General features: G+C 42.1%; 2 protein-coding genes across 5 annotated transcripts in view; one reads left to right on the top strand and one right to left on the bottom strand.

The window, feature by feature from the left end:
* LOC101447215 (ubiquitin-conjugating enzyme E2 E1) overlaps nucleotides 1-11,793 on the top strand; it is a 71,298-nt gene extending 59,505 nt beyond the window's left edge. Inside the window, exons 3-5 of the mRNA XM_058290820.1 lie at nucleotides 7,489-7,621; nucleotides 9,577-9,724; nucleotides 11,003-11,793. Of these exons, the coding sequence (XP_058146803.1) occupies nucleotides 7,489-7,621; nucleotides 9,577-9,724; nucleotides 11,003-11,100 (379 nt within the window). The 3' untranslated portion in view covers nucleotides 11,101-11,793. The remainder of the gene's footprint in view (nucleotides 1-7,488; nucleotides 7,622-9,576; nucleotides 9,725-11,002) is intronic.
* Nucleotides 1-26,843, bottom strand: part of NKIRAS1 (NFKB inhibitor interacting Ras like 1) — a 73,298-nt gene that overhangs the window by 2,593 nt on the left and 43,862 nt on the right. For 3 of the 4 annotated variants that reach the window (XM_058290817.2, XM_058290816.2, XM_071212873.1), the window contains 2 exons: nucleotides 17,484-17,725; nucleotides 2,468-2,780 (listed from right to left, as the gene is read on the bottom strand). In XM_058290817.2, coding sequence (XP_058146800.1) covers nucleotides 2,468-2,780; nucleotides 17,484-17,725 — 555 coding nt within the window. Of the gene's footprint in view, nucleotides 1-2,467; nucleotides 2,781-13,754; nucleotides 14,296-17,483; nucleotides 17,726-26,843 lie in introns of those variants that run through there. The other variant, XM_071212874.1, reaches the window with a different exon arrangement.

Genomic DNA, 26,843 nt, shown 5'->3' with positions numbered 1-26,843 from the left:
AGTTTTCTTTCAAAAATCATGTTCTTATTCTCCCTGTGTACATTCGAATTTTTTTCCATATTGGAATGTAAATTTCCAGAAGAACTGGATTGCGACTTTTCTCTAAAGCAACACCATGTGGAGTAAAACTACAAGTGAATAACTAGTTGGGTAAGAGTGAGCTGTTGTTTTCATTATGTCACTTAATTTGGGAACACTGTCATGTAATCCTAATCAGTAGCTCATATTTTGACTGGCTAATTAAATATTGTAACTATTTTGCCAGACCCTATAGTATGAGTGTTAGAAGTGACTACTCTAGAGACTTAAAATCTGGTTGTGCACCCATATACCTACAGTGCCCTGTGCTGAGTATCCATGTACAAATCTGTTCTCTTTCTAGTTTGGAATAAATTTCAAAAATGAACTCTGCAGCCTGCCCTACCACCACAGGTCTTGTGCTTCATGAAAAACGACAGCAAAAGTCCCTTTAAAAGGTGACCGCTTCTCTGCTGGAGGACGTCAGTAGGCACCTGTCCCCAGGGTTGGCAGAACTGGACCTGTGAGGGTTTGTGGGAAGGCTGTTCAGTGGCGCAGGTCGTGTTGTTTTAGACATTACGCCACTCCCCTGTCTAAGGAAGAGTCCTTGGCCCGTGTCTGAGCCCAGTCTGTTCCAGGAAAGTGCCCAGACACACTGGGTACCATGGGTTAAACCCTTGCGCAGGCACCAGCCTCTCTGGGGAGTGTTTCGAGGTTGACCTCAGCGGTCCATCCTAGCAATACCAGAGTCTGTTCCTCTTCCCCCACATTGTATAAGAAAGGAGGCACCAGGGATCGAACCCAGGACCTCCTACATGGGAGGCAGGTGCTCAACCTCTGAGCTACAGCCACGTCCCAGTGCGCGTTTTTTCGTGGTTTTTTTTCCATTTGTTTTGCTTTTAGGAGGTACCAGGGATTGAACTCAGGCCCTTCTACATGGGGAGCAGCAGCTCAGCCCTTCCGCTACATCTGCCCCCTGCCGTCCTCCTTTAAAAGCACTCACCAAGCTGTGTCTCCCGCTGTTAGACACCTTAGGGAGGTGTTCTGATTTCCAAGTCTCTTCTGCTGCTCATTTCAAGTACGCAGGTGACTGCTGGTTGATGAAGGGATGCTGACGGTAGACAGGTTTTTGTTTTTGTTTTTAAATAAAACTCCTCTGGATGCGCTAAGTAAATTCATGGAGGCGATGGCTTTTCACCTTTAGAGAATATGTAGGGATTTCCACTGGTACAGTGCTGCTTTCATACTTAAAAAAAAAATTACACTCTCAGTTAATGTCTGCCAAAAGAATACACTGAAGAATAGATTTTGAGTAGTGTGAATTTTATCATAGGGATTGTAGATTTTATTGTGGCTTTCTTCCTTGTAAGCATTTTCTAAATTCTGTGTTTGGTATTGATTTTTTGCAGTCTTAACAGAGCCCGACGTTACTAGGGTTGATCGTTCGTTTCTTAACTGCAGAGGTTTAGACAGTGGAGGAGAGAGCCAGGTAACTGAGATCTAAGATCAGAGAGCAGTGTTGGCATTCAGCGTCACTTACATCCTCCACAGCAGGTTTCTCAAATTTTACTGTGTATAGGAGTCATTTGGGACTCCCGCTAAGATGCAGCGATGCATTAGGTCTGGGTGGGTCTGAGATCCTGCATTTCTGACAAGCTCCCAGGGGATGCAGGTGTGGCTTGCCAGGAACCACGCTTGAGAGTAGCAAGAGTTTAAACAGCACTTAGGGTATATGGAAATCTCATTTTTAATAACAATAGCCGTGTATATTGAGTCGTTTTTCTGCGCCACACACAGAGCAGGACGAGGATGGGCTTTGGAGTCCAACGACAAGGATTTGAACTGAAGCTCTTCTCCTCACGAGGTCGCCCTGAGCAAATGCTTTCGTTTCTTAAAGGCAGAGATGTTCAGCCTCAGCACATTTGGGGGCAGATCACTCTTCCCTGTGGGGCCTGTCCTGTGGGTACTTGACAGCCTCTCTGGCTCTCCCCACGAGGTGGCAGTGGCACACCCTCTCTCCAGGGGTGACAACCAAAGCTCCCCCAAACGCTGCCCGGTGTCCCCGGTGGGGTCACGCCTGGGGAGAAGCAGAGCTCTGAGGCTGCTGCTGGAGGCGGGGGTCTGTGGAGTCTGTGGGCTTTGGGTAGCTGTGAGGCACTTCACGTGAACAGCTAGTTTGCTCTACCATGTCTTCTCATTTTCAAGGAACCTCTAAAATTGCCTGTCATCATTTGGAAAACTTTATAATTAATTTTATTATGGTTACACATATACAACAAATTATCCCATTTGAGCCATTTTCAAGTATTTCACGTGCTGTACGTTATTAATAAGCGTCCACTATCGTCCAACCTCACCACTAGCCATCACCAAACACATCCATCTCCCGGAACAGGGAACTCTGCACCCACTAAGCATTAGCCCCGCACCCCCACTCCCGCCCCGGTACCTTGTAGTCGCCTTGTCTCCGTGAGCTGGTGAATTCTAGTTGTTTGATATAACTGAAGCCATGCGCGCTGTCCCTGTGTGGCTGCTGTCACTCGTGCCCGCAAGGCTCGTCCTGTTGAAGCATGTGTAGCCTCATCCTTTCCACAGCTGGATGGCGTTGCGTGGTAAGTGTGGAGCACATTGCTTCTCCATTCCTCTCCTGATAGACTCTTGGGTTGCTTCCTCCTTTTGGCTGTCGTGACTAAGGCTGCTGGGAGGATTGCTGTAGAGCTAGCTGTCTGGGTCCCTGCTTTGACTTCTTTTGGCGTATGTACCTAGAAGTGGAATTGCCAGATTATATGGTAATTCTGTGCTTTCTGAGGAACTGCCACCTGTTTTCCTGTATAAACTTTTTTTTAAGATTTATCCCCCTCCCCTTGTCTGCATCTGTGTCTGCTCTCTGCGTCCATCATTGTGTGCCCGTCTTCCTTTTAAGGAGGCGGGGGAACCAAACCTGTGACCTCCCGCGTGTCAGGCACGTGCCCAGCTGTTGAGCCACATCCGCTTCCCTGTCATTTCAGCCTCTCACCCCCCAAGCCAGGACTTTTCCAATCATTTGGATTAAAAATTTAACTTAATTACATGCCATTCCAAAGTGACTTCAACGAGAGTTTGCAATTGAAGTTGTGTTTCTTATTGTGGAACCATAAAGGGGGGCTGAGGGATTGGGCAGAAGGCTGTGTAAAGGCACACTTGCTGACCCGAGGGTAAACCTGGGTCGTATCTTATAGAGAAATGCTAGAGGAGCGCTTGAACAGACCTTTCCTTCGCCTCCCAGGCCCTCCAGGACAGGAGCATCTTGCCCACTGCTTGGACCAGTAGATGCTTTCTTCTCCAATGAGAACTTCAGAAAAAGCCAAATCTTTGCAGGCCCCAGTAAAATTTTTTTATTATTATTTCATGGTTAAGAAAACGCAAATGACAGAATGCTTTTTTAATCCATCCAGTGGCAGTTTTAAATGAATATCTCAAGTTTTTTATTCAGGCAACAATGCTTCATCTTTCCAAGGGATTCTTAGACCCTTCGCAGTAATTCTCAGGTCCTCTCGTTGAGGGCCCAGAGATTAGAGATCCTGGCTTTTGAGTCTTCTCCAGGATTCCTGTTAATGTATTTTATTATTTGAGTTACATTTAACATTATTTCATTTAGTTTTTAAGTTTTTTTTTTAGAGATTTATTTATTTCTCTCCCCTCACCCCACCCCAGTTGTCTGTTCTCTGTGTCTATTTGCTGCCTTTTTCTTCTTTGTCCGCTTCTGTTGTTGTCAGAGGCATGGGAATCTGTGTTTCTTTTTGTTGCGTCATCTTGTGTGTCAGCTCTCCGTGTGTGCGGCGCCATTCCTGGGCAGGCTGCACTTTCTTTCGCGCTGGGCGGCTCTCCTTACGGGTGCACTCCTTGCGCGTGGGGCCTCCCCTAACGGGGGACACCCCTGCGTGGCAGGGCACTCCTTGCGCGCATCAGCACTGCGCATGGGCCAGCTCACCACGAGTCAAGGAGGCCCGGGGTTTGAACCGCGAACGTCCCATGTGGTAGGCAGATGCCCTAACCACTGGGCCAAGTCTGCTTCCCAGTTATTTTTCTTATAACCCACCTCTATTCTGTATACTTGAAGTTTAACAGAAGGGTGAAACATCCTTTGTTTTTATTACATAATTATGTTTATGTTCTAGACTTGATTCCTTAATACCCTTTCCCCCGTACTTTTTCCTGAACTCTCAGAAAAGTTTACACCTGAACTGAAAGCAGATGACAAACAAGTGGCAACTTTAATTTGGATTTCTAAAAGACAGGTAACAAGTTGTAAAATGTTAAGGCTTATGTTCCTAACTGGTTGTCCTCCTTCCAAAACAGCCTGTCTGAGTAGTTCTCAATTACAAACCATCTAACTTAAATTGCCGGGGAGCTTTTTGCATGTATCGATTCTTGGGACTGCCTCGGAATATTTTAAACTCAGAGGTCTGTGGAGGCGCCCAGGAATCCATCATTTTTAAAGCCCCACAGATTGTTGTGATGAACAGTGAAATTTTGGGACCAATTTCTATCAAAAATCTACTTGTAGATGCATATTGTTAAATCTTGCAAGTTTCTCCATTACCTTTTCTCAATACTAAGGAGCCAGCAGCATTGGGCCCATGCGAGTGTGTCTAAGATACTATACTGACTTCATCTTTTTTTTTCTTTCATCCATTTTTTTCTGGGGGCTGGGAGTATCTTCTTAGCATCACCAATCTAAACTTGAAGAAAACTGTACGGCTATTGGTTGCTAGTAGGAGGCAGCTTGAAATACTGAAAAACAAAAGCAAAACCCTGGGTTTTAGAGGTCCTGTCTTCCTCTCATTGTCTCAGTTGCTCATTTATAAAAAGGATTTTAGAGTAGATGATAGCCTTTGCCTTCAAGTTTTTGATATCATGAATTATATTTAAAAAGATCATACCTCTGGGAAGCAGGTATGGCTCAAGTGACGGAGCTCCCACCTACCACATGGGAGATCGTAGTTTGGTTCCTTGGGCCTCATAAAGAAGACAGCAAGCTGGCATGACGGGCAGGTGCAGTGAGCTGACACAATAAGATAATGCAGACGTACAAGAAGAAAAACATAGTGAGATTTCCAACTAAGCAGGGAGCAGAGGTTCCCAGTGCCTCCTAAAGAAAACAAGCCAGAAGCAGACTTGGCCCAGTGGTTAGGGCGTCCGTCTACCACATGGGAGGTCCGCGGTTCAAACCCCGGGCCTCCTTGACCCGTGTGGAGCTGGCCCATGTGCAGTGCTGATGCACGCAAGGAGTGCCCTGCCACGCAGGGGTGTCCCCCGCGCAGGGGAGCCCCACGCGCAAGGAGTGCGCCCCATAAGGAGAGCCGCCCAGCGTGAAAGAAAGTGCAGCCTGCCCAGGAATGGTGCCGCACACATGGAGAGATGACACAACAAAAGGAAACACAGATTCCTGGTGCCGCTGATAAGGATAGAAGCAGTCAAAGAAGAACACACAGCAAATGGACCCTGAGAGCAGACAACTGGGGGGGATGGCGGGGGGAAGGGGAGAGAAATTTAAAAAAAAATAAAACAAGACAGCAAGCTGACGCAACAAGATGACCCAATAAGAGACACAAGAAGAAAAAACATAGAGACTCAACAAAGCAGGGAACAGGTGGCTCAAGCTACTGGGTGCCTCCCTCCCACATTGGAGGTCTCAGGTTCAGTTCCCCATGTCTCCTTAAAGACACAGCACACAGCAAGTGCAAACAACAAGGGAGTGGGGAGAAAAAGAAGTCTTGGGGGAAAAAAGTGATCACACTCCCATCTAACGAACAGCTACTGTAAGTCTGCTGCACTACACAAGCTTTCTCCCTTAACCCCTACCCCTTTTTCTTTGTGGTTCTCTCATTTCAGTTCTAGGACATTCCGGTGAGGTGAGATGTGGGTGGTATGAACTTGGGTTTAATAACTTGTTCAGGGTTACATAACTGGTGACCTTGAACCTGAGCTTTCGGCCTTTTCTTGGCCAGTTTGAGCCGTGCTTTTCCCATTGGCCCCTCTTTTGTGCATCCCCTACCCCCTTTTTCAGTCACAGGATGTTTCCTCCCTGTGGTGTTCAGTTCATCCCCCACACCTACATTTCTGTGCTCCTCATACTCGATTTCAGACGGAAGGAAAAGCCTCCTAAGTCCATAAGGAATGTTTCAGGCCACAGGGAAGACCCCCCTTCCTTTCATCTCCCTTAAATGAAGGAGGTAAACCTTAAAGCTAGCTGATTAGGGCACCTGGAAGAGACATGTCCTGCTCAGCGCTGCTCTCCCTGGCATCCCTGCGCCCCACCCAGTACCTGGCATTCAGTGAGCGAGTGAGCACGTGCAGTGCATACCGCACGCTGGCTTGAAAGGGCAGCGCTTGCCTGCACTGTGGGGACTATTCTTAGTTAAGACATGTTTGTTATTTGGCTGACACAGATCATTGTCTTGAAGCAAATTAATAGCTAAGGTGTGAGAGGTCTCAGGGATGAAAACTTGTAAGTTACCCGCTCTGCACCTTTACCCATGGTGCAGTCATTCTTTTGAGAAGGTATTTTAAATACATAACCAGGATCATTTCCCAGGCTTGCTTTCTCTCTCTCTTCAGTACCAGAGCACTACACTTAACTAGTTTGGGTGGGTGTGGTAAGCTCTTTGTAAGTTTGAGCGTTGGGAGGGAAAATTTTAAAACTTGTTGCTGATGTGTTTGAATAGAGTACTCCAGAGACCAACACACTGAGTTGAGCAAATGCTTTGGGAAGTATTGTGGTCAAGTATGGGTTAACTCACTGTAAATAAGTGATTTAACTGGTATGATAGACTAACATCCCAATTTTAATATTTAGACATTCTGATTACAGAGTTTAGTATATACTGAAATGAAAATTGAATAACTTAATTGGGTACTTGTCATTCTTTTCTCACTCAGCCTGGTTTATAATGCAATCCATTGATTCTTTTTAGGGTAAAATTATGGAAGTATAAGAACAAGGAAAGACCACATTCAATGGGATATACTTTTGTACTTGGAACTCGTTGCCAGAAATGTAGCTCTGAGCAAAAACTGCTCTCATTGGCACTAATTCAGCTTCTGTGTGCTAAGAAGTAGTTTAAAAAAAAAATACTGTTTGTATTTGTCTTCTGATGTATAAAGGAGAGCTTTGAGCTCTGAGTGTCTTGCTTGTTCACAGCTAAGTAGGCTTTGTGAGCTTTACTGTTCTTTTGCCGTCCAGTGTACTGGACCTGGAGGCTGGTGGGCTCTAGTGGTCCTGCATCAGATACCGTCTGACGCTGCCTCTTCTCTGAGGAGATCCACACATTAAACAAAAGGGGAGAGGAGGAGTGCTCTTATTCCCCTTTTGGGTACATTATAAAATTAGGGATTTGTGTCATCTATGTATCTTTTAAAAATATATTTGTTTAAAGTCTGGGGCTGATGTGACCATCTTCTCTTACCTGTTGATGTATTACTTCACAGTGCTGGTCCCAAGGGCGACAACATCTATGAGTGGAGGTCAACCATTCTAGGGCCGCCGGGATCTGTGTATGAGGGTGGCGTTTTCTTCCTCGATATCACTTTTACACCAGAATATCCCTTCAAGCCTCCAAAGGTAAGATATTTCCCTTGATTTATGCCAAAATTTACTAATTCTCATGAAATAGACTATTGTGGTTTTTAAATTTTTTATTGGAGAAGTGAACTTTACAAAACAGTCATGCATAATGTGTAGAATTCCCGCACATCACCCTCCCCCAAGCAACAGCTTCTCTCATTGTGGAGCATTTGTTACAGATGATGACAACCCAATCAGACTATTGCCACTAACTGTGGTCCACGGCATACACTTGGTATGTTTTTTCCATACATCCGCTATGTATTAGCAGTGCACATTTGCTGTAGTGCATAAGAGAACTGTCTCGTATTTGTACTGTTAACCTGTTGCGATTTTTAAAAATTGAGTAATCATAAATACTAGGAGATTTCTGTTACGCCTAAATGAACCTGGATTACATTTGAACATATACAAAACACCTCTTGGGACTGACTTTGCCTCATTTGGCAGAGACCATTTCTATAAGTCTTTTGTTTTGATGGTGCTTAAAATCATGTTAATTCAGAGTAACAGCAACCCAGAATTCTCTGTTTTTCACCTTACAGGAAAGATGTTCCTGACAGCTAAAAATAGTGTCAGGATATCCATGCATTAAAGCAATTAGTCAGAATCCTCTACCAAAAGCCTTGGATTCTCTACCCTTTGTCCTAAGTGAGGATTTTCAAATCCTTACCCCTGGCTCTCTGTTTTTCTCTTGTAGGATAGGTAGAGATTGCCCAAATCAACCATCTCTTGTAACTAACTCTCAAACAATCTGATTCCTTCTTATATTATCAAAAGGAAAGCCTAGGGAAACAGATGGGGCTCGACCAATTGGGCTCCCGTCTACCATACAGGAGGTCCAGGGTTCGATGCCCAGGGCCTCCTGGTGAGGGCAAGTACAGGAATGCCAGCCAATGCAGAGAGCTAGCGCAGCAAGATGACACAACATGAGACATAGAGGAGAGAAAAGATGACGACGTAGCAGAACAGGGAGTTAAGGTGGCACAAGAGAGTAATCGCCTCTCTCCCACTCTGGAAGGTCCCAGGATCGGTTCCCAGAGCCACCTAATGAGAATACAAGCAGACACAGAAGAACACACAGCGAATGGACAGAGAGCAGACAATTGGGGCGGGGCAGGGGGAGCGGGAAGCAGGATAAAGAAATCTTAAAAAATAAAAGCTGCTTGTCTGATACGTGCAGACTATATATTGAATAGTCACAATTGCAACAGCGAGGAGTAATTGACTTTTTTTTTTTAATCAGTAGGTAGGGTTATAGGTAATTTTTACTTTGTGTTTCATTTTGTTCCACAAATAACAATTAGGACACCAAATAAAATAACACAAGCTCATGTGAATTGTTTTGGATTTCTCGCTCTGCGGCTGTGGTCCTTACTCACTCTGGAGACTCTCTTATAGTGAATTCTGGGATTTAGGTAGATAGAAAGTCTGCAGGACCTGTTGTATGAAGGTCAGAGAAATCTTGTCCTCAATTTTTTTTCCCAACACATTTTTGGGTGTGTGGTCGTTGTTGTCAGCAAGACCCTGCTATAGGTTGAACTTCAGTTTGCATTTATAATGTGAACTTCAGTTTGCATTTATGATTCACAAGTTTACTTTGGGGCAGTGTAGTACTACCAACTAACACAAGAGGTCAGCAAACAATTAGCTATTAAAACTGCTAAAGATGAATTTGAGCAGTTACTTCTTTTTGGTCAAAGGATATTTTTTAAATAAAATTGACAAATCTCTGAGTTGTGTCATTGAATACTTTCTAATCTCAAATGTATTAAAGTCTCTTGTCAGCTTTGTGGTCTCACTAATGTAAGTTAAACCATAATATTGTTACTTTATTCACCTTTTAAAAGCTAGGTATTGGGTTTTTGTATTGTTTGTATTCAGGACTCCTAAGAGGTTAGTAGAAACTTTGCTAGTTAAATACTGGTTAACAGTACCTTTTTTTTTTTTAGGTTACATTTCGGACAAGAATCTATCACTGTAATATTAACAGCCAAGGAGTTATTTGTTTGGACATATTGAAAGATAACTGGAGTCCAGCACTAACCATTTCTAAAGTCCTCCTTTCTATCTGCTCACTTCTTACAGACTGTAATCCTGGTAAGGTTAATAATTCTTGTTTTGTTCTTCCAGTTAAACTAAGATTTTCTAAAGATAAAGTACAGGTTTTATGTTTCTAAGAGCTTTCAAAGGACAAGAACTAATTAGTTTTTCAGGAAGTTTTAATCAAGACGTTCAAGATACTGTAGTTGAAAAATGCAGCCACTTTGTCATTAATTAAAACGTTGGAGAAACAAGGTATTGTAAACCGAAAACTTACTTTAAAGTTTGCTTTAGGTTTTTACATTTTCAGTCATTTCTCCCCACACTCACCCAGCCCCTTCTTTGGAGGTACCGGGGGCCGGGAACTGAACCCAGGACCTCGTATGTGGGAAGCTGGCGCTCAACCCCTGAGCCACATGGGCTCCCAGGTTGGTTTTTTTGTGTTTTTTGTCCCTAGGAGGCACTGGGAACTGAACCCAGGACCTCCCGCGTGGGAAGCAGGCACTCAACCACTTTAGCCACATCTGCTCCCCTCCTTTTTTAATCCTTTTTTAATATTTCCCATACAGTTCTCTCTAAACAAAACCAAGACACATACTTATAGATGTTGAGTCAAATGTCTGACCTCACCTGTGCCTGCTGGACTCCTGGAATGCTTGCCTCATAGCTGGTTTGTTACTTTGGTGGTCCTCAAGTTTGAAAATGGCAATCTTTGCTAAATACTTAGCAATTACTTAACTGTGACTGTGGACTTAGTTCCTCTAATTAAAAAATTTTTTTCTAGAAAAGTAAAATATAAATGTAGTTATTAAATGGTTCTATTCCATTTCAGAGAAAACCTATACTTAATGGGAAGTCTCAGGTTTGACCTAGTTCTAAGTAAACTGTTGTGGGTAGAGAGCATTACACTGCAGCAGCCCTGAGGCCCTCACGGTATGATCACAGTGCCATAACAGGTGCCACTGAGAAAAAGGGCACGTGAGCACAGCACTGGAGCCTTGGACATTCCAGGTTCCATTGAATTTAGCCTACTTTATAAGAGCAAAGAAACGCCAACTTAGTGGTGGTTATTGGGAGAGAAATGAACTAAGGAGATGAAGCCAAACCAGTACTGAAGCTTGAGCATTCTACTTTGGCAAGTATTCCCAACCATGTTGTTTTTTAAAGTCTAGAAGGAAAAATATACACAATGGTCGAGTGGATGGTATTTCAAAGAGGGGTTCGAGCGCACATATTTTGTTGTACCTTTCTACTCAAGCTATCACTAACTCATTTGCTGAAGTTTAAGATGGTCTTCTCCTCTCGAGGTAATTAATCTGTATTCTTTCCTTGCAGCGGATCCCTTGGTGGGCAGTATTGCCACTCAGTATATGACCAACAGAGCAGAACATGACAGAATGGCCAGACAGTGGACCAAGAGATACGCTACATAAATTGGGTTTTCACAGTTCACATTATTTGTCTGTCACAGAAAAGAGCTGCTTATGATTTTGAAGGGGTGGGGGAGGGTGGGAGTTGGTAAAGAGTAGGGTATTTCTATAACAGATATTATTCAGTCTTATTTCCTAAGATTTTGTTGTAACTTAAGGTATCTTGCTACAGTAGACAGAATTGGTAATAGCCTCTTTTAAAACTGTCATTAGTTCTGCAATATTAGCTGAAATGTAGTACAGAAAAGAATGTACATTTGGGTTCAGTTCCTTATAGTATGTAAATTTAAAACAGCTTAATTTTGTACAGGTTACACAAATGGCCATTTATGTAAAGTCCTTCCAAGAATACACCCTTTTTTTTTTTTTCAATTGGAATTTGTTTTCCCTTCTTTGGAGGGAACATTGGTATTTAACAGTTTTTAGAGACTGTCATCTCATACATGTAAAATGGACACGTGGCTATAAAACACCATATAGGAAATGAGTAGTTGTGTATTTTATTTTATATGCCAATCTACTTTATTGTGAAAAGATGAAAGGTTTGAATGAGGACTTGTGAAAACCTGTAGTGAAATACCTTAAGCTGGTAACTGTAAGGTGTGGAATAGGAGTTGCTCTCAGTGGATTGGTTCTATGTTGTGGACTACTTAAGTCTGCATTTGTTACTGTGCTAATAAACAATATTAAAAATAATCACCCAGTGCTGCTGGTTGTATACGTTCTTTTACCTTTTGGTTGCAGTTTGTAGAATTTTCTAAAATTTACAGATTTCTGCTATTCATGAAAAAACCCAGAAGTAATGCAGACTAAACTCTAATTTGTACATCAGCCTCACAGAGTAGTGTTTTTGTTTTGTTTTTTTAAGATTGGTTCATTTATTTATATACACACACCACTGTTTGTGCTCACTGTCTGCTCTTTGTCCATATTTGCTCTATCTGCTCATCTTCTCTTTAGGAGGCATCAGAAACCGAACCTGGGACCTCCCATGTGGTAGGCGGAGGCTCAATTGCTTGAGCCACATGCACTGCTCACTGAGTAGATTTCCCCCCTCCCACAGTTGTCTGTTCTGTGTGTTCTTGTGTCCACTTGTATTCTGGTCAGCGGCCCAGGGAATCTGTCTCTTTCTGTTGCATCATCTTGCTGCATCAGCTCTCCCATGTGTGCAGCACCCCTCCTGGGCAGGCTGCACTTTTCTCGCGCTGGGCGGCTCTCCTTATGGGGCACACTCCTTGTGCGTGGGGCTCCTCTACACAGGGGACACCCTTGCATGGCAGGGCACTCCTTGTGCACATCAGCACTGCGCATGGGCCAGCTCATCACCCAGGTCAGGAGGCCCTGGGTTTGAACCCTGGACATCCCGTATGGTAGGCAGATGCTCTATCCTTTGAGCCAAATGCACTTCCCCACAGAGTAGATTTTGAATTATCTTTAAAAAGGTTAAATAACCATTAACCCATCACCTTTTCAAAGATTCTTTGTGTTCCCTGCATGTTCCCCACCCCCATCTCCCTCCCACTGCACAAACTCTATTACAATAAATTTTAAACAAACCTGGGGGTAGGGAATCATCTTTTCTAACTTGCAGATGTTGTGTGGCAAGTACAACATAAACTACTTACAGCGAGATTAAATTTGACAGAACTTAGAGTGCACATACTGCACCTCTTCCAGAGAAACTAAGAGTTCTAAGGTACATTCAGTAAAAAAGCAAAATGCAGGATGATGTACGTATATCATTTTTTTAAAAGCAAATTTTAAAACTATCCATGAAATTCATGAATATAAAAATAGGGGTAACAACCATTTAAAGACTTACTGTAACAAGAACAAGTGATTATTAGTATCTTACCTTTTATATGGTTCTTGGCCTGAGCTCATTTAACTCACCCACCTGAACTTAAAAGTACTCCATTTAGGCTGTCACAATTTACTAGATGTTTTATAACATGTTTTTTGTCGAAGAGCTTCAGATTTTACATTTAAATTAATAAATTGCTTTCATGGTTGAAACCATTAAGTAACTTGCTTGCTTTTTAAATTTGTTATCATGCTGTCAACTTTTTAAATACAATTAGCCCCATTGCTCAAATCCTACCAAAATCTTCAGCGAGCCATAGCTCAAACTCAGACTACAATTAAGCCAATACTTTTATGATACATTTTATTCCAAATGTGACTACGTATCCAGAAAACTGCCAAAAGATATGTAGTCCTTCTGGAAAATGGAAATGTTACTATCCTTAAGTTCTTAGCCATTTTCAAGGGGAGGAAGAAACAATTTTGCCCTGTAGTATTTGGTTTTTAAATGGGGGTCCAGTTAAAAGAAGGAAAAAAAAAGCAGTCTTGTGAGTGATGGTTCTACTCATACCACCTACCACCTACCACCTCGAGCAGTTTAAGGAAAGGTTATAATCATGGGTTTTTTTCTATTTAACAAATCTCCACCAGAGAAAGATTAGCTTACTCATTACTCAGTTTACTGTGGTAGATGCATTATAGACACACAAAAAACGTCAAGTTTTATAACTCTTAGACAACAGATGATTAACATTTTTTAAAATAATGTTTGAGCTAAAAAGATTGCATAATGTTACAGAGAATTAGGATAGCTTCTGAAAACAGGTTAAGGGAGAAAAAATTACAAGTAAGTGTATTTGCATACTACCCAAACTTTAATGTTTTAACACGTGCAACATAAACATAAGTAACAAGGGACAGGTTTCACAATAGGAATGAGAATCTCATTTCATATCAGAGAATGACAAATATAGCCCATATTTTTTCCCTTGTAATTACAAGTTTTGATTTTAATCTAAAGTGCTTTAAATCACTTCCTTTGGGGTTATCCTAAGGACTAAAGATAGAGTGAAATGGCCTATTTTAAACAGTAATCTTACTCCATTGTCACAGATATTTCTATTCAATGAACAATTGTGAAATTACTTATTTTTAGTTCTCAGAGCTAGAGTTCCCTTTGTTTTTCCTCCCAGGCAAAGGAAAGCTCGATTTGCTCTGGGGCTGGGAAAGTTTACTGGCTAATAAAGTGAATGGCTCAATCAGGGTTTTCCGATCTGTCACAGTCACCTCCCACAGTCTCACTTTCTCACTTTTTGCCCACTGCTGGGCCACTTCAGCATCCACTTGTCTCTGCTCAGAAAGGTCGATTTTGTTTCCTAATACAACAATTGCTACCTGAAAGAAAAAAGTGATTAAAAAGATCATACTAGTACATCCCATTAAACAAACTGCTTCATCAAAACTGACTCTAGATGTGAGCCACATGATAAGGTCTATGCACCTGACTCGTAAGGCATTTTTGTTAAAATGCAGATGCTTTACAGGTTCCTAACTCAAGGGTTTTTTGTTTGTTTTCTTAACAATAGGTGAAGTAGTTAACTCAGGTATACATGGAAGATAGGCTTGGGAAATTAATATCTATTACTTAAACCATGATGTGACTGAAATGTGTCCACATTTGCATATGGCTGCACCTGATGTGAGACTGGCAAAGCAGTACTTCAAAGTAAGACAACTGGAGCTTGGCATGGCTATTCTACAGCTAGAATTCTGTACCTTACTCCATGAGAGCAGGAGTTTTCATCTCTTCACGTTGTTCCCAATCCTAGAAAAGTGGCTGGTGCAAGGTAAACACTCAGATACTTGTTAAATGTATCAATTAACTGGAGTATTTTATACTCTGCACGTCACTCACTCATTCATCTAAACTTGACTGCTTTTTATCACTGGGCACTCTGAGGTGATTAGAGTATCGCGAGCACAACACAGTCAAAACCTGGGAAGAGGGAAAGGAAGTATATCCAGATTGTCAGCGACTGCACAGAGGACTGGCTATAAAGCAGGATGACCTGACAATGGAGTAAGGGCAGCAACAACTCGGAGAAGGCCTCTCAGGAGCACTCACCTAGAGACTTCTGAACCGTGGCTGTGTGCCTGCCTGTAAGCTGAACAGCCTGTGCTCCAGGGAAGGCCATGTATTTGCCATTTCTCTCGGCAAATCTCGTACTTCACCATCCTTCAGCAGCAGCTAACTCTTCAAGCTTTCCTGTTGTTCTTCATCACCCAGCTTTTCATTGTCATGTATTAAAATGAAGCTCCCATCTCTCCTACCCAACTACATAAACTCACCCTATCCCCTGACTCGGCAAATCCCCTTCCTACAACCCCCCAACCTCTCTGGACGGCCCCTTACCTTACTGCCTCACTGAAACCTGGCTTGCCCTGCAGCCTTCTCTGCCACTGTCACTACAACTGCTCCCCACCATGAGCTCAGTCCCCAGGACCCCACTGACCCCCACCTCCTGTCTTCCTCACACACCACCACTCCCATTCTAAACGCAGGACGCACAGTCCATCTGCTCTACTACCTTTATCGCTGTCCCTCAACCCCCGTCGTGTCTTCAGTTTCTCCTCACCCAGTGTGAATTCTTTTTAGTCACACCCTTGCCCCTTGTATCCTCTTATTCACCTGGCAAAATGCCTACCCTAGTTAAATTTAACTCTTAGCCCTACTCTGTGCCTATGCCACTTATATGAACATGGCTGGAGAAAAACAACCCGGTCCCAATTCCTAACTGCTGATCCAAGTAGGCTAGTGTTATCTAGAAAAACATGTAACACTTCCTCCATTAATTCAAACCAGGCAACATTTCATATTTTCGGAAGAAAACGGCCATTAGAAGAGAATTTCCATATGCTTCCATCACATCTAACAACTTACCATCTTCTCTGCCCACATAAGTGATGTTCTAGAACCCATCCTCTTTTACCTGGCCAAAAGTAATTAACTCCTCTCTCCAACATCTTCAATATTCTCCTCTCTACTGAATCATTCCATTAGTATACAAATAGAATGTTCTCTCATGTTAAAAAAAAAAAAAACACATCCTTCTCTAGTTTCTACTCCAGTTTCTCTGTTCCTCTTTATAGCAAAACTCATTCAAAGAGCTGTTTGCTGTGTTCAAATCTCTTTACCAGCCACTCCAATTAGACTTATTCCTATTTTCCTAATACTGTTCTTGTTAAGAGCTCCAAAGTCTTAACAATGCTCTTAACAATGGTCCATTGTTTATTTGTTTTTTGAAGACTTACTTTTTTATTTATCCCCCACCCCTCCTCCAGATGGTTCTCTTGTCTGCTCGTTGTTTGCTCACCTTCCCCAGGACGTAGTGAGAACCAGACCCGGGACCTCCCACGTGAGAGGCGAGTGCCCAACAGCCTGAGCCACATCCCCTCCCTGCGGGCTGCGGCGTCTGCTCCCTGTGGCGGGGACAGCGTCTGCTTGTCTTTAAGGAGGCACAAGGACCCGAACTGGGACCTCCCGTGTGGTAGGCACCGACCTGGCTGAGTCACATCTGCTTCCCAGCCCCCCGTTTCTGACCTGTCTGACTCTACTGGGCAGGTTTTCCTCCCACCTTACTGGCCACCTCTCAGAGCCTTTGCAGGTTTTCCTCAAGGCTGGTGAAGGTGCTCCAGGGCACTACTGAATGAACTCTTCATTCCTCGCCATGTCGCCCAACTCTCTAATGTCAACACAGTAGCTAAAGTAATTCTTTTTAAATGGGCTCAAACTTTTTTGTTCCACGGACCCCTCTGCCAGTGATGTGAAAACCACAGCCCCCTTCCTAAGTCCCACACTATCCTGTGTATTTAATAAATATATCACACCTGCACCAACATGTCCCCACAAGAAGAATGTTTTTTTAAAATTTAAATTCCAGCTCCCGGACCCCTTGTTAAGAACCCTGGTCTAGAGAAAGATCTAAGGTAAGCACGCTGCAGGCAGAGGAACCTACAACTGCGAAGGCGCTAACAGGAGAAAAAATTACCCTGCTGTAACGACAGGAAGTAGGTCAGTGTCAGTGGAGTGGCATGAGAGGAGCAGGAGGAGGAGCAAGGAGGTGACAAGTGTAGGCTGGACCAGGTCACATGGGACTTCAGAGGCCACAGCAAGGCATGTTGATCGTATTTTAGGGTGGTAAAGGGTTATTAGGAAGCAAATATTACTTCGTGGTTTTCTTTCTGTAACGCTGAAAACAAGAAACCTATTTAGCCAATGAGACAATGAAGAGCCTCTGGAAACAGTGACCCCAAATAACAGGACAAGAACTATGTAGTAATTCAGATGTGGGACCATTAAAATCCACCTTGTGCACAGCAATAAACAAAAGGGAAAAAGTCAAACGCTGGTCCTTATTGAACACTGTCAGGTCTACATTTCCTAGACTAAGAAAAAAAAAAATCAAGAAGATCACAGATACTGTGACCACAACAATTTAATGCTTTGAAATATTTAGCTACCCAGAGTCCGTGCTGCAGTTTAAATCATAATTCCTTTCAACATTTTTAACTTAGCCTCTTACCTCTTTTTTGTCCTTGAACTTATCTATTTCTTTTTTCAGAAGCTCCACTCTTTGAAAGGATTCAAGGTTATTCACACTGTACACAAGAACAAACCCATCAGCAAATGAAAAATAGTGCTTTGGCAGCTCCACGCCTTCCTGCAGGCCTCTGGTGTCGTAAAGATGGAGCTGCTCCTTTACTCCCCGGTCCGTTTCCACCGAAGCCATGTACACATCTTCCATCGTCTCACAATCTTCCATTCCTTCGAAAGGAACAGAAATTGCTACTTTTGGAAAACTCTACTTTTTTTGGAAAACTCATTACTCACTTTCCTGTCCTTTAGAGGTCGGCTTTCTAGGTTTCCTACTTACCACATATAGTAATCACATTTCTATTTTACTGCCTTCTTTAAATGAAAGAAAGTTATTAAATTAAATGAACAAGGTGATTTTTTAAAATACTTCTTTTGTATAGAAATAAAAGTAATAAACACTTGGCAATAACATTTACCATTAAATATTTTTTAAAGTAACTGTTATATGACAGAGTGAGAGGCTCTAGGCCTCTGTCCTCCCGCAGAAACTTTAAACACTTAGCAAAAACTAGTAGATCTATATTTCTCAAACCTTTATAAAACAAAGGGATGCAGAGATTGGATGACTGCTAAATCAAGAAAAAGGCAACTTAGTAAGATGTGGGCTACAGTTACTAGCAATATTTTGACAATGTTATTTCATAGTTTGTAATAAATATTTTACAAAAAAAGTTCACAACTTTTACTATACACTTACTGTTTATGTGTGTTCATGGATGAATAATATACTTCATTAAAATTTTATTTAAAAAAAAGGCAACTTAAAAACAGCAGGAAACACATGGTTCTTCTGCCCTTTTTATCTGTGCCTGTAATTAGCACAATGCCCATTAAATATATGTCCCAGAGACTTAAATCTTCAGTCACTTCTGGTTGAGTCCTGAATCTCAAGAGAGTTACAGCGAACACCTATTCTCCAGTTCATCAGACTCATCCAGGACAACAACAAAAGGATAATGATGGACAACACCCACCACAAGGAACAGAGAGTGTCTACAACTGCAAGCAAGACAGTCCCATCCATCTCCCCATGGGATCAAAGCCCCCTCTCAATCGGAAGCAGTGTGGGTATCACCATCCAAAATCCTCAAGATGGGGGAATGCACACACATAAGGGGGGAATGCAGCTATGGGCCAAAGTAGACTAATTATCATGCTAGTAATGGAAGAACCTGTAACACTGTTATAAAGACAGTGGTCACCAAAGGTTCTGAGGGGACAGAGAGGGAAGAATAAGTGTAACATGGGGCATTTTGGGGACACTGGAATTGTTCTGCAAGACACTGCAATGACAGATAAAAGTCATTACACATTTTGTCAAAACCTATAAAACTGTGGGGTGCGAAATGTAAACCATAGACCATAGTTAGTAGCAGTGCTTCAATTTGTGTCCATCAATTGTAACAAACGTACCACACTAATAAAAGATGTTAATAGGGTAAAATGTAAGGAGAGGGGATGGGGTATATGGGAATCCCCTATACTTTTTATGCAGCTTTTAAGTATTCTAAAATGTCTTTAAAAATAAATAAAATAAAACAAAATGATGAGAGAGTAAAAACAAAAACAAAAGCAGGAAACTCACATCGTGCCCTTCCTGGCCCTCAATCCACGCCCTCGCTGGCTTGACGCAGAGCTGGCCACACCACCAGCGCAGCCTCCTGGTACTGGTTCTGGAGGGAGTGGAGTCATCCTCGTGCACATACTGGGTACGTGTAGGTGTGCCCATTTCTATGGCATCACCCTTAGGGACTGAACCAGAACCCACATCACAGACTCACCAGTCCAGAACGTGCCCTGCACGTGGAGGAGCTGCCTAGGGCAAAGCGATCCCCACTGTGGGACACAGAGTGGAGCACCCAGAAACATGAGGAAATCGTTTCCAACGAGAATGAGGACGCCCGTATCAACGTGAATTGGGGAACTTCTAGGGTCACAGGTGCACACTATGCGCGACGGTTATGCTCATGTGTCAACTTGGCCAGGTAAAGTGACCCAGTTGTTTGGTCAAGCAAGCCCTGGCCTAATTGTTACTGTCAGGGCATTAGACATAAATCATTAACAAGTTGATGGCACCTATGGCTGATTACATCTACAGGAGATGGAATCATCTGAGGAGATTGCCTCAGCAATGAGAGACATCTAATCGGTTGAAGGCCTTAAAGGGAGAAATGATAATTCAGTAGTTAGAAGAGAGAATTTTAATCTCTACTTCAGACAGGCAGCTTCTCCTGGGAACTTCACCGGAGTTCCTGGCTTGCAGCCTGCCCTATGGAACTTGACCTTGTGCACCTCCAGTCACGAGAGATAATCTGATAAAATCTCAGAATATGTGCAGCTATTTCCTGTCAGTTCTGTTTCCTAGAAAACCCTAAAAGACCAAGGATGAAATGGAAGCTCAGAAAACACCAGGGAGAGACCTACATTTTCCCCACAAGCTATGATCTAAATCCCTTGTTAGGAGAGCCAAGCCCTGAAGGAAAGCACTCAATAGAGACCAATCTGCGAAGACCAGGAAAAGACGAGTATTTTTTTGTCAACTCTTGACATTAAAGGAAATCTTACATGACATTACCTGGATACAACTTTAAGAAACAACTGCTTCAATGTCTAAATTCCAGAGATCACACGTCAAAATAGGAAAATGTCCAGGGCACGACAAAAGATGAGAAAACATACAAAAAAAGGAAACAATGGTCCATGTAAAGGAGCAAGATGGAGATTAGATCCATCAACAAGAGGAAGGTTATGGGAAAATGGTGGCGTATAAAGCTCTAAAATTCAGTCCTTCCACCAGAAAAACTATTAAACAGGCAGAAACTGTCTAAAAACAATTTTGAAGCTCTAGAGGCCAACAGAACACTGTATACCATCCAGGGAAGAGCAGGAGGAAGAGACTGGTAAATTATAGTAAAAACCACTGAATTGCTCTCCCTGCAGTGGTTAATGGCACCTATCTCCCACTCTCACAGCACGCTGCTGTGGGGTCCAGTCCTTGGCTAGCTCGCTGTTGGCAGAAAGAGACATAAAAATCCTCTGCCCCAGGACCAGAAATGGGCATGGCCAATGGCTGATAATGGTTTGTGATTAATGTCTTCAGATCGCTGGGGGCCTGGCTCTGAGGGTGGGCCATTGTTCCAACATGCCCCAGAGAAAGGCGACAGTGGTGGAGACTTGAAGACGCTATGCTCCTCAGGGATGCAGGGACAGTTGGTTGAAGGGCTGTATTTGCTGGGCAGGTCAAGAAAGCTCAGCAATGGAGACCCATTGCAGAAGTCCCTGGTGCACTTACCAATCTCCCACCCAAGGCATGTTGCAACCTGTCTGTCTCGTTGGTGGGTCCCTGGCGCTGTCTGGGCAGGGAAAGACTGACTTGGGAAACTCCTCTCAGCATGCCTCCTTCCCGGAAAACACCCTCCAGGCAAAAGCAGCTTGAGACAACAAAAGAAGTGTAAGAAACTGTAGAGGTGGACAGCCTGGCACAAAGCCCTGCTGCTTCAAACACCTGAGATGGGGAGGTCTATTTCCTGGGAAACAGAGAGGGCATTCACACTCCTATAAATAGGGGCGCTCTAAAGCAAAACAGCCAAGAAATACATGTCCAGAACAAGACGCAGACCCAGAAATGACAGGGAGCACACTGCATACAACATGCACCTTGGACAGATACGTGGGCTGAAGATCAGGAAAATGTGTCTTATCACCAGCTGGTTACAAAATTTAAAAAATACACATCTTGGGAAATAAATCCCAGAGTCACTGTTTAAAAATATTAAAATACATACTGTGCGATAAAAGGGTAAAAGACAAAGAAACAGGAAATGATGACCTATCCAAAAGAAAAGGATAAAAATCCAGAAAAACCAGGAAGACCAGAATGTGGATATACCAAAGTCTTTAGAAATACATATCTTAAAAATGCTCAAGGACATAAAAGAAAATACAGAGAAGGGACTAAAGGATATCAGGAAAACAATGAATGAGCAAGATGAGAATCTCAGAAAAAGAGATAGATATTTTAAAACAGGACCCAAACAGAACCACTTTCTCCGAAGAAAAAAATAACCAAAATAAAAACTTCCCAAGAGGGTTTCAACAGCAGATTTAAGCTCAGAGAAGAATGAAATCAGTACACTCAAAGACAATATAATTGAAATGAGTCAGGCTGAAGAGGGGAAAGAAAAAAGATTATAAAAAGCAAAATAGCCTAAGATACCTCTGGGACACCATCAAGTGTACCAAAATATGCATTACAGGCAGTCCACAAGGAGAAGAGAGAAAGGGGCTGAAAAAATATTCAAAGAGATAATGACAAGAAAACTTCCCAAACAAGGCAACAGATGTGAACATGCACATCCAAGAAGCCCAGAGAACACCAAACAGGATAAACATGAAGAAAAATACACCCTGCCATATATTGATCACACTACTGAACGCAAAAGACAAGGAGAAAATTCTGAAAGCTGCAACAATAGCAAAATATGTTATATACAAGTGAGTCCCAACAAGATTAAGTGACGATTTCTCATCAGAAACCAGCAAGGCAAGAAGGCAGTGGGGTGAAATACTTAAAACACTGAAAGAAAACAATTGCTAACCAAGAATGTTAGATCCAGTGAGACTTTCTTTCAAAAAATGAGGGACAGATTAAGATATTCCCAGATAAACAAACGCTGAGGGAGTTCATCACCACTAGACTTGTCCTAAAGCAATGCTAAAAGTGGAATCATTCAGACTGAAAGAAAAGGACAACAGACAGAGGTTGAAAGTGGCATAAAGAAGTTACCTTTGGAAAAGGTTACCACTTGGGTAATTACAAATGCCAGTGTTATAGCATTGTGTTGTTTGGAACAGAACTCAACTTACTTCCTACAGGTGCTAAAATGCAAATACATAAAAAGTAATGATAAATCAATAGTTTTAGACATATACAAAAATTTAAGTGGGTAATGTACCAAAAAAAAGCAGGAGGAAAGAGGTATAGGAAGAGTATACAGGTATGCTATTGAAGTTAAACTGGTATCAAACCAAATATGATTGTTATATCATTAAGATTTTAAATTTTAACCGTATGGTAACCACAAGGGAAATATATAAAAAAATACATCTAGGGAAGCAGATGTGGCTCAAGTGATAAGGTCTCTGCTTACCATATGGGAGGACCCAGGTTCATTACCTGGGACCTCTTGGTAAAATGGAAAAAGAGAAAGTGTGCCTGCGCAGCAAGCCAGTGCACGCATGGCGAGCAGAGTGCCTGCGTGGTGAGCTGAGTGCCCACGTGAGCATCTGCGGGGCGAGCCAAGTGCTCGTGTGAATGGCTGCGCAAATGAGTCACGCAGCAAGATGATGATGCAACAAAAGAGAGACGAAGGGAAGAGTCAAGATGAAGCACAGCAGAGACCAGGAACTGAGGTGGCGCAATTGACAGAGAACCTCTCTCCACATCAGCAGTTTCAGGATTGAATCCCAGTGAATCCTAGAGGAGAAAGATGAGAAGACAAAAAGAGAAACAGATACAAATGATCATACAGCGAATGGACACAGACAGCAAAAACAGCAGGGCGGGGTGCAGGGGCAAGAAAAAAATTACATCCAGATAGAAAAGAGAAGACACTCAATATGGTACAACACACAAAATAAATGAACATAAAACTAGGCATTAATGGAAGAATTGAGGGACAAAAAATGTATAATACTTAGAAATGCTAAATAGCAAACCAGAAGAAGAAAGTCCTGCAGCACCAAGTAATGACTAAATGTAAACATCCTGGGGAGGAGATGTAGCTCAAGTGGTTAAGTGCCAGCTTCCACATGAGATTCCAGGTTCCATCCCCAGTGCCTCCTATAAACAAGTAAACTAAAACACCAACTCTCACTGGGGAGTGAATGCAGCTCAGTGGCTGAGCGCCTGCTTCCCATGCAAGAGGTCCTGGGCTAAATCCCTGGTACTTCCTCAAAAGAAAAATAAATAAATAAATGTATTAAAATGTCCAGACAAAAGGCAGATCTTGGCAAAATGGATTAAGAAACGTAAACGCGGAGGAATATTCTCAAGATGGTGTCAGAGTGGGTAGGCAGGGCTCGGCTCTCTTGCAGAAAACAGCAGAGAAGGGGCAGAAGCTGCTTCAGCAATCTACAGCCCAGGAGAGTGCTGTGCACATTGTCCAGGAAGAAATGGGTCAAAGAGACAAAGAGGCTGAAAAGAAATCTGTGAGTAACTCACCCTGGCAGCTGGAAGGAGCACTCATGCCCCACCCGCAGGGTGAACAGCCTCAGTAAAGCCAGTGGTGATGGCAGCCACCTGAGGGCAACAAACTAACTGGGAAGAGGAAGGGTGTGGCCGAGGGCTTGAGTGAGGTTTCTCTCCGGTGAGTTAAAGCAGCAGGGCCCCAATCTGAATTGTGGCTCTATCTGGCTCAGAAACACAAGCCAGTAGAGACTGAAAAATCACCTTTGTGGAAAGTTTGGCCAAAACGTGCCGTCTGCTGGCAGACAAGGAAAGTGAAGGAAAACAAGACTTTGGGAGTCTCTCTCATCCCTAACCACAGGCCCCCTAGGATCTAGTATGTGCCCCATTAGAGGGTTCCTGGCCCTGTTTTGATAGCATGAACAGTGCAATTTTAAAGTTTTAAAATAAAGTAAACCCAAAATCAAAGAAAATCCATGAAATAAAAACCACTAGGCAAGAGAGAAAAGTAGACCATCAGAGTAAACTCGCTAACATGATCAGATGCCAAGACATCAGCAAAAAATTACAAGAACAGGAAGATATGGCCCAGCCAAAGGAAAAAATTAAAAGTCCTGAAGAGACACAGGATTTAAAACAACGAATCAATGATGTTCACACAAATCTCCTAAATCATATCAAAGAGTTAAAGGAATATATGACTAAGGAGATAAAGGATATTAAGGAGACACTGGAACTTTCAGGAAGTAGGCATTGGAGTAGGTTAGCAGAGCTCAACTCTTTTAAAAAAACAACAGAGGAAGGGCAAAAAGCTGTCCAAGGGAGTGCTTTGAGGCTCTGCACACCAGGACAGTGCTGTGCATCGTCCAGCGGGGAAGAGCGAAAGAAGAGCTGAAATAAAAACTGTGAGTTACTCGCTCCCGTGACTGGGACTAGCACCCACCCCCCCACCCTCAAGGCGCACAGCCTTGGTAAAACTCATGGGTCACTGCAGTCAGCTGAGAGGGGAACAGAGAGGGAGAGTACAGCAGAGGGCAGAGAAGGGTTTCTATTCAGTAAGTGTGGGAGCAGAGGTTGCTTTTAATCTCAGCTCTAGCCAGCCCAGCCACTGAAGGTTGAGAGAGACACCTCCGTGGACAGATTACAAAGAGTGCCATCTGCTGCCAGGCAAGAGAACTGCAAGAAGAAAAACAGCTTTTTGGAGTCTCTCATGTCAGAGGCCCCCTTGAATTGGATCTGTGCTCCTTCAGTGAATTCCTGCTTCTTCCTGTTTTGATAACTTAAGCTGGGTAATTTTAAAGATTTAAAGAAGGTGAAAAAAAAATTAAAAAGAGCCATGAAGGGGGAGTGGGTGTAGCTCAGCTGCTTGAGTGCCTGCTTCCCATGTTTAAGGTCCCAGGTTCATTCCCCAGTGCCCCCTAAAAAAAACAAAAAAAAATCCATGAAACAAAACCACTAGAAAATAAATAAATGAAATTGACTGTTCAGAGTAATTCACCAACATAATCAGATGCCTAGATATCAGTAAAATATTACAAGCCTTACTAAGAAACAGAAAATATGGCCCAGCCTAAGGGACAAATCAAAAAGCCTCATGGGACACAGGATTTAAGACAATTAATCAATGATATTCACACAAATCTCTAAATCAATTCAAAGAGTTGAAGGAACACATGGCTAAAGATATAAAAGATATTAAGAAGACACTGGATGAGTATAATGAACAATTTTGAAGCATGCAAAGAAAAGTAACAGAGCTTATGGCAATGAAAGACATGGATGAGATTAAAAAGAATGAGGTTAGAGAATAGAAATCTGAGGATTAACCTGTGCAAAATTGGTAAAAAGTTTATCTTTGGAAATAACAGAAAGGGTGAAAGCACATCACAGTGTTTACAACTAACAGAACTATTATATGGGTATGATGGCTGAAAGGGAAAGTCTAATGTATAAAATAAGAAGGAAAGCTAAAAAATGTAACATGGGACTGTACAGCAAAGTAAAACTTCATGTGAAATAGGAATATAGGTAATATTGCATATATGACTGTTTTTCTTTAGAATTGAACAAATGTGTGTTAATGTAACAAATATAAGTTAATGTTATAAGATGTTAGTATCAGGCAAAAAAAAAAAAAACCAAAAAAAACATGCTAAGTGAAAGAAACGAGACAAAGTACTACATATTGTATGATTACATTTATATAAAATGTAAATATAAATCAATTTATAAAGATGGAATTAGATTTGTGGTTATGTACGGCTGGGGAATAATAAAGGGACTGAGAGATACCTGTTAAGGGCTTATGGGCTTTTTCTTTTTGGAGTAATGAAATTGTTCTAAAATTTTTTGTGCTGATGAATGTACAATCTATGATTATACTAAAAGCAATTGATTGTACACTTTGGATGGACTGTATGGTATGTGACTACATATCAATAAAACTGCTTTTAAAAAATATATATATACACAAATAAACTACAGAGAGAAACAATAGCAGTTATGTATGGCAGGGGAAGCATACAGATATTGAGATAATGAGTTTTTCTTTGTTTTGATTATTATTATTGGAATGATGAAAATGCTGTAATGATGATTGAATTGATGAATGTGAAACTATGGATTATACCAAATAGCACTGACTGTACCCTTTAGATGAACTGTATGCTTTATTAATATGTATCAATAAATTGATTTGTTTTATATATATATATACACACACACATATATGAGAGGCAAATAACAGATCTGAATCGGCTAAGGACAGAATTAGTAAATTAGAAGACAGAGCATCTGAACTTGAAAAGATAAAAGAACAGAAAGGTAAAAGAATGGAAAAAAATTGAACAGGGTCTCAGAATTGAATGACAAGCGAAGAACACAATCATATTATAGCTGTTCCAGAAGGAGAAGGGAATGTAAAAATGGGGGGGAAATGTTGTATCTTCCACTAGGAAGTAGAATGTTGTATCTTCCACTAGGAAGTAGAAGATACAACAGTCATAAATATCTATGCACCTACAGGTGTCCCAAAATACATGAGACAAACTCTGAGAAAACTGAAGGAAGAAATAAACATCACTACAATAAATGTTGGAG

This window comes from Dasypus novemcinctus, chromosome 31, assembly GCF_030445035.2.
Source record: "Dasypus novemcinctus isolate mDasNov1 chromosome 31, mDasNov1.1.hap2, whole genome shotgun sequence".
NCBI classification, from domain to species: domain Eukaryota; kingdom Metazoa; phylum Chordata; class Mammalia; order Cingulata; family Dasypodidae; genus Dasypus; species Dasypus novemcinctus.
This window is presented reverse-complemented; position numbering and strand designations above follow the sequence as displayed.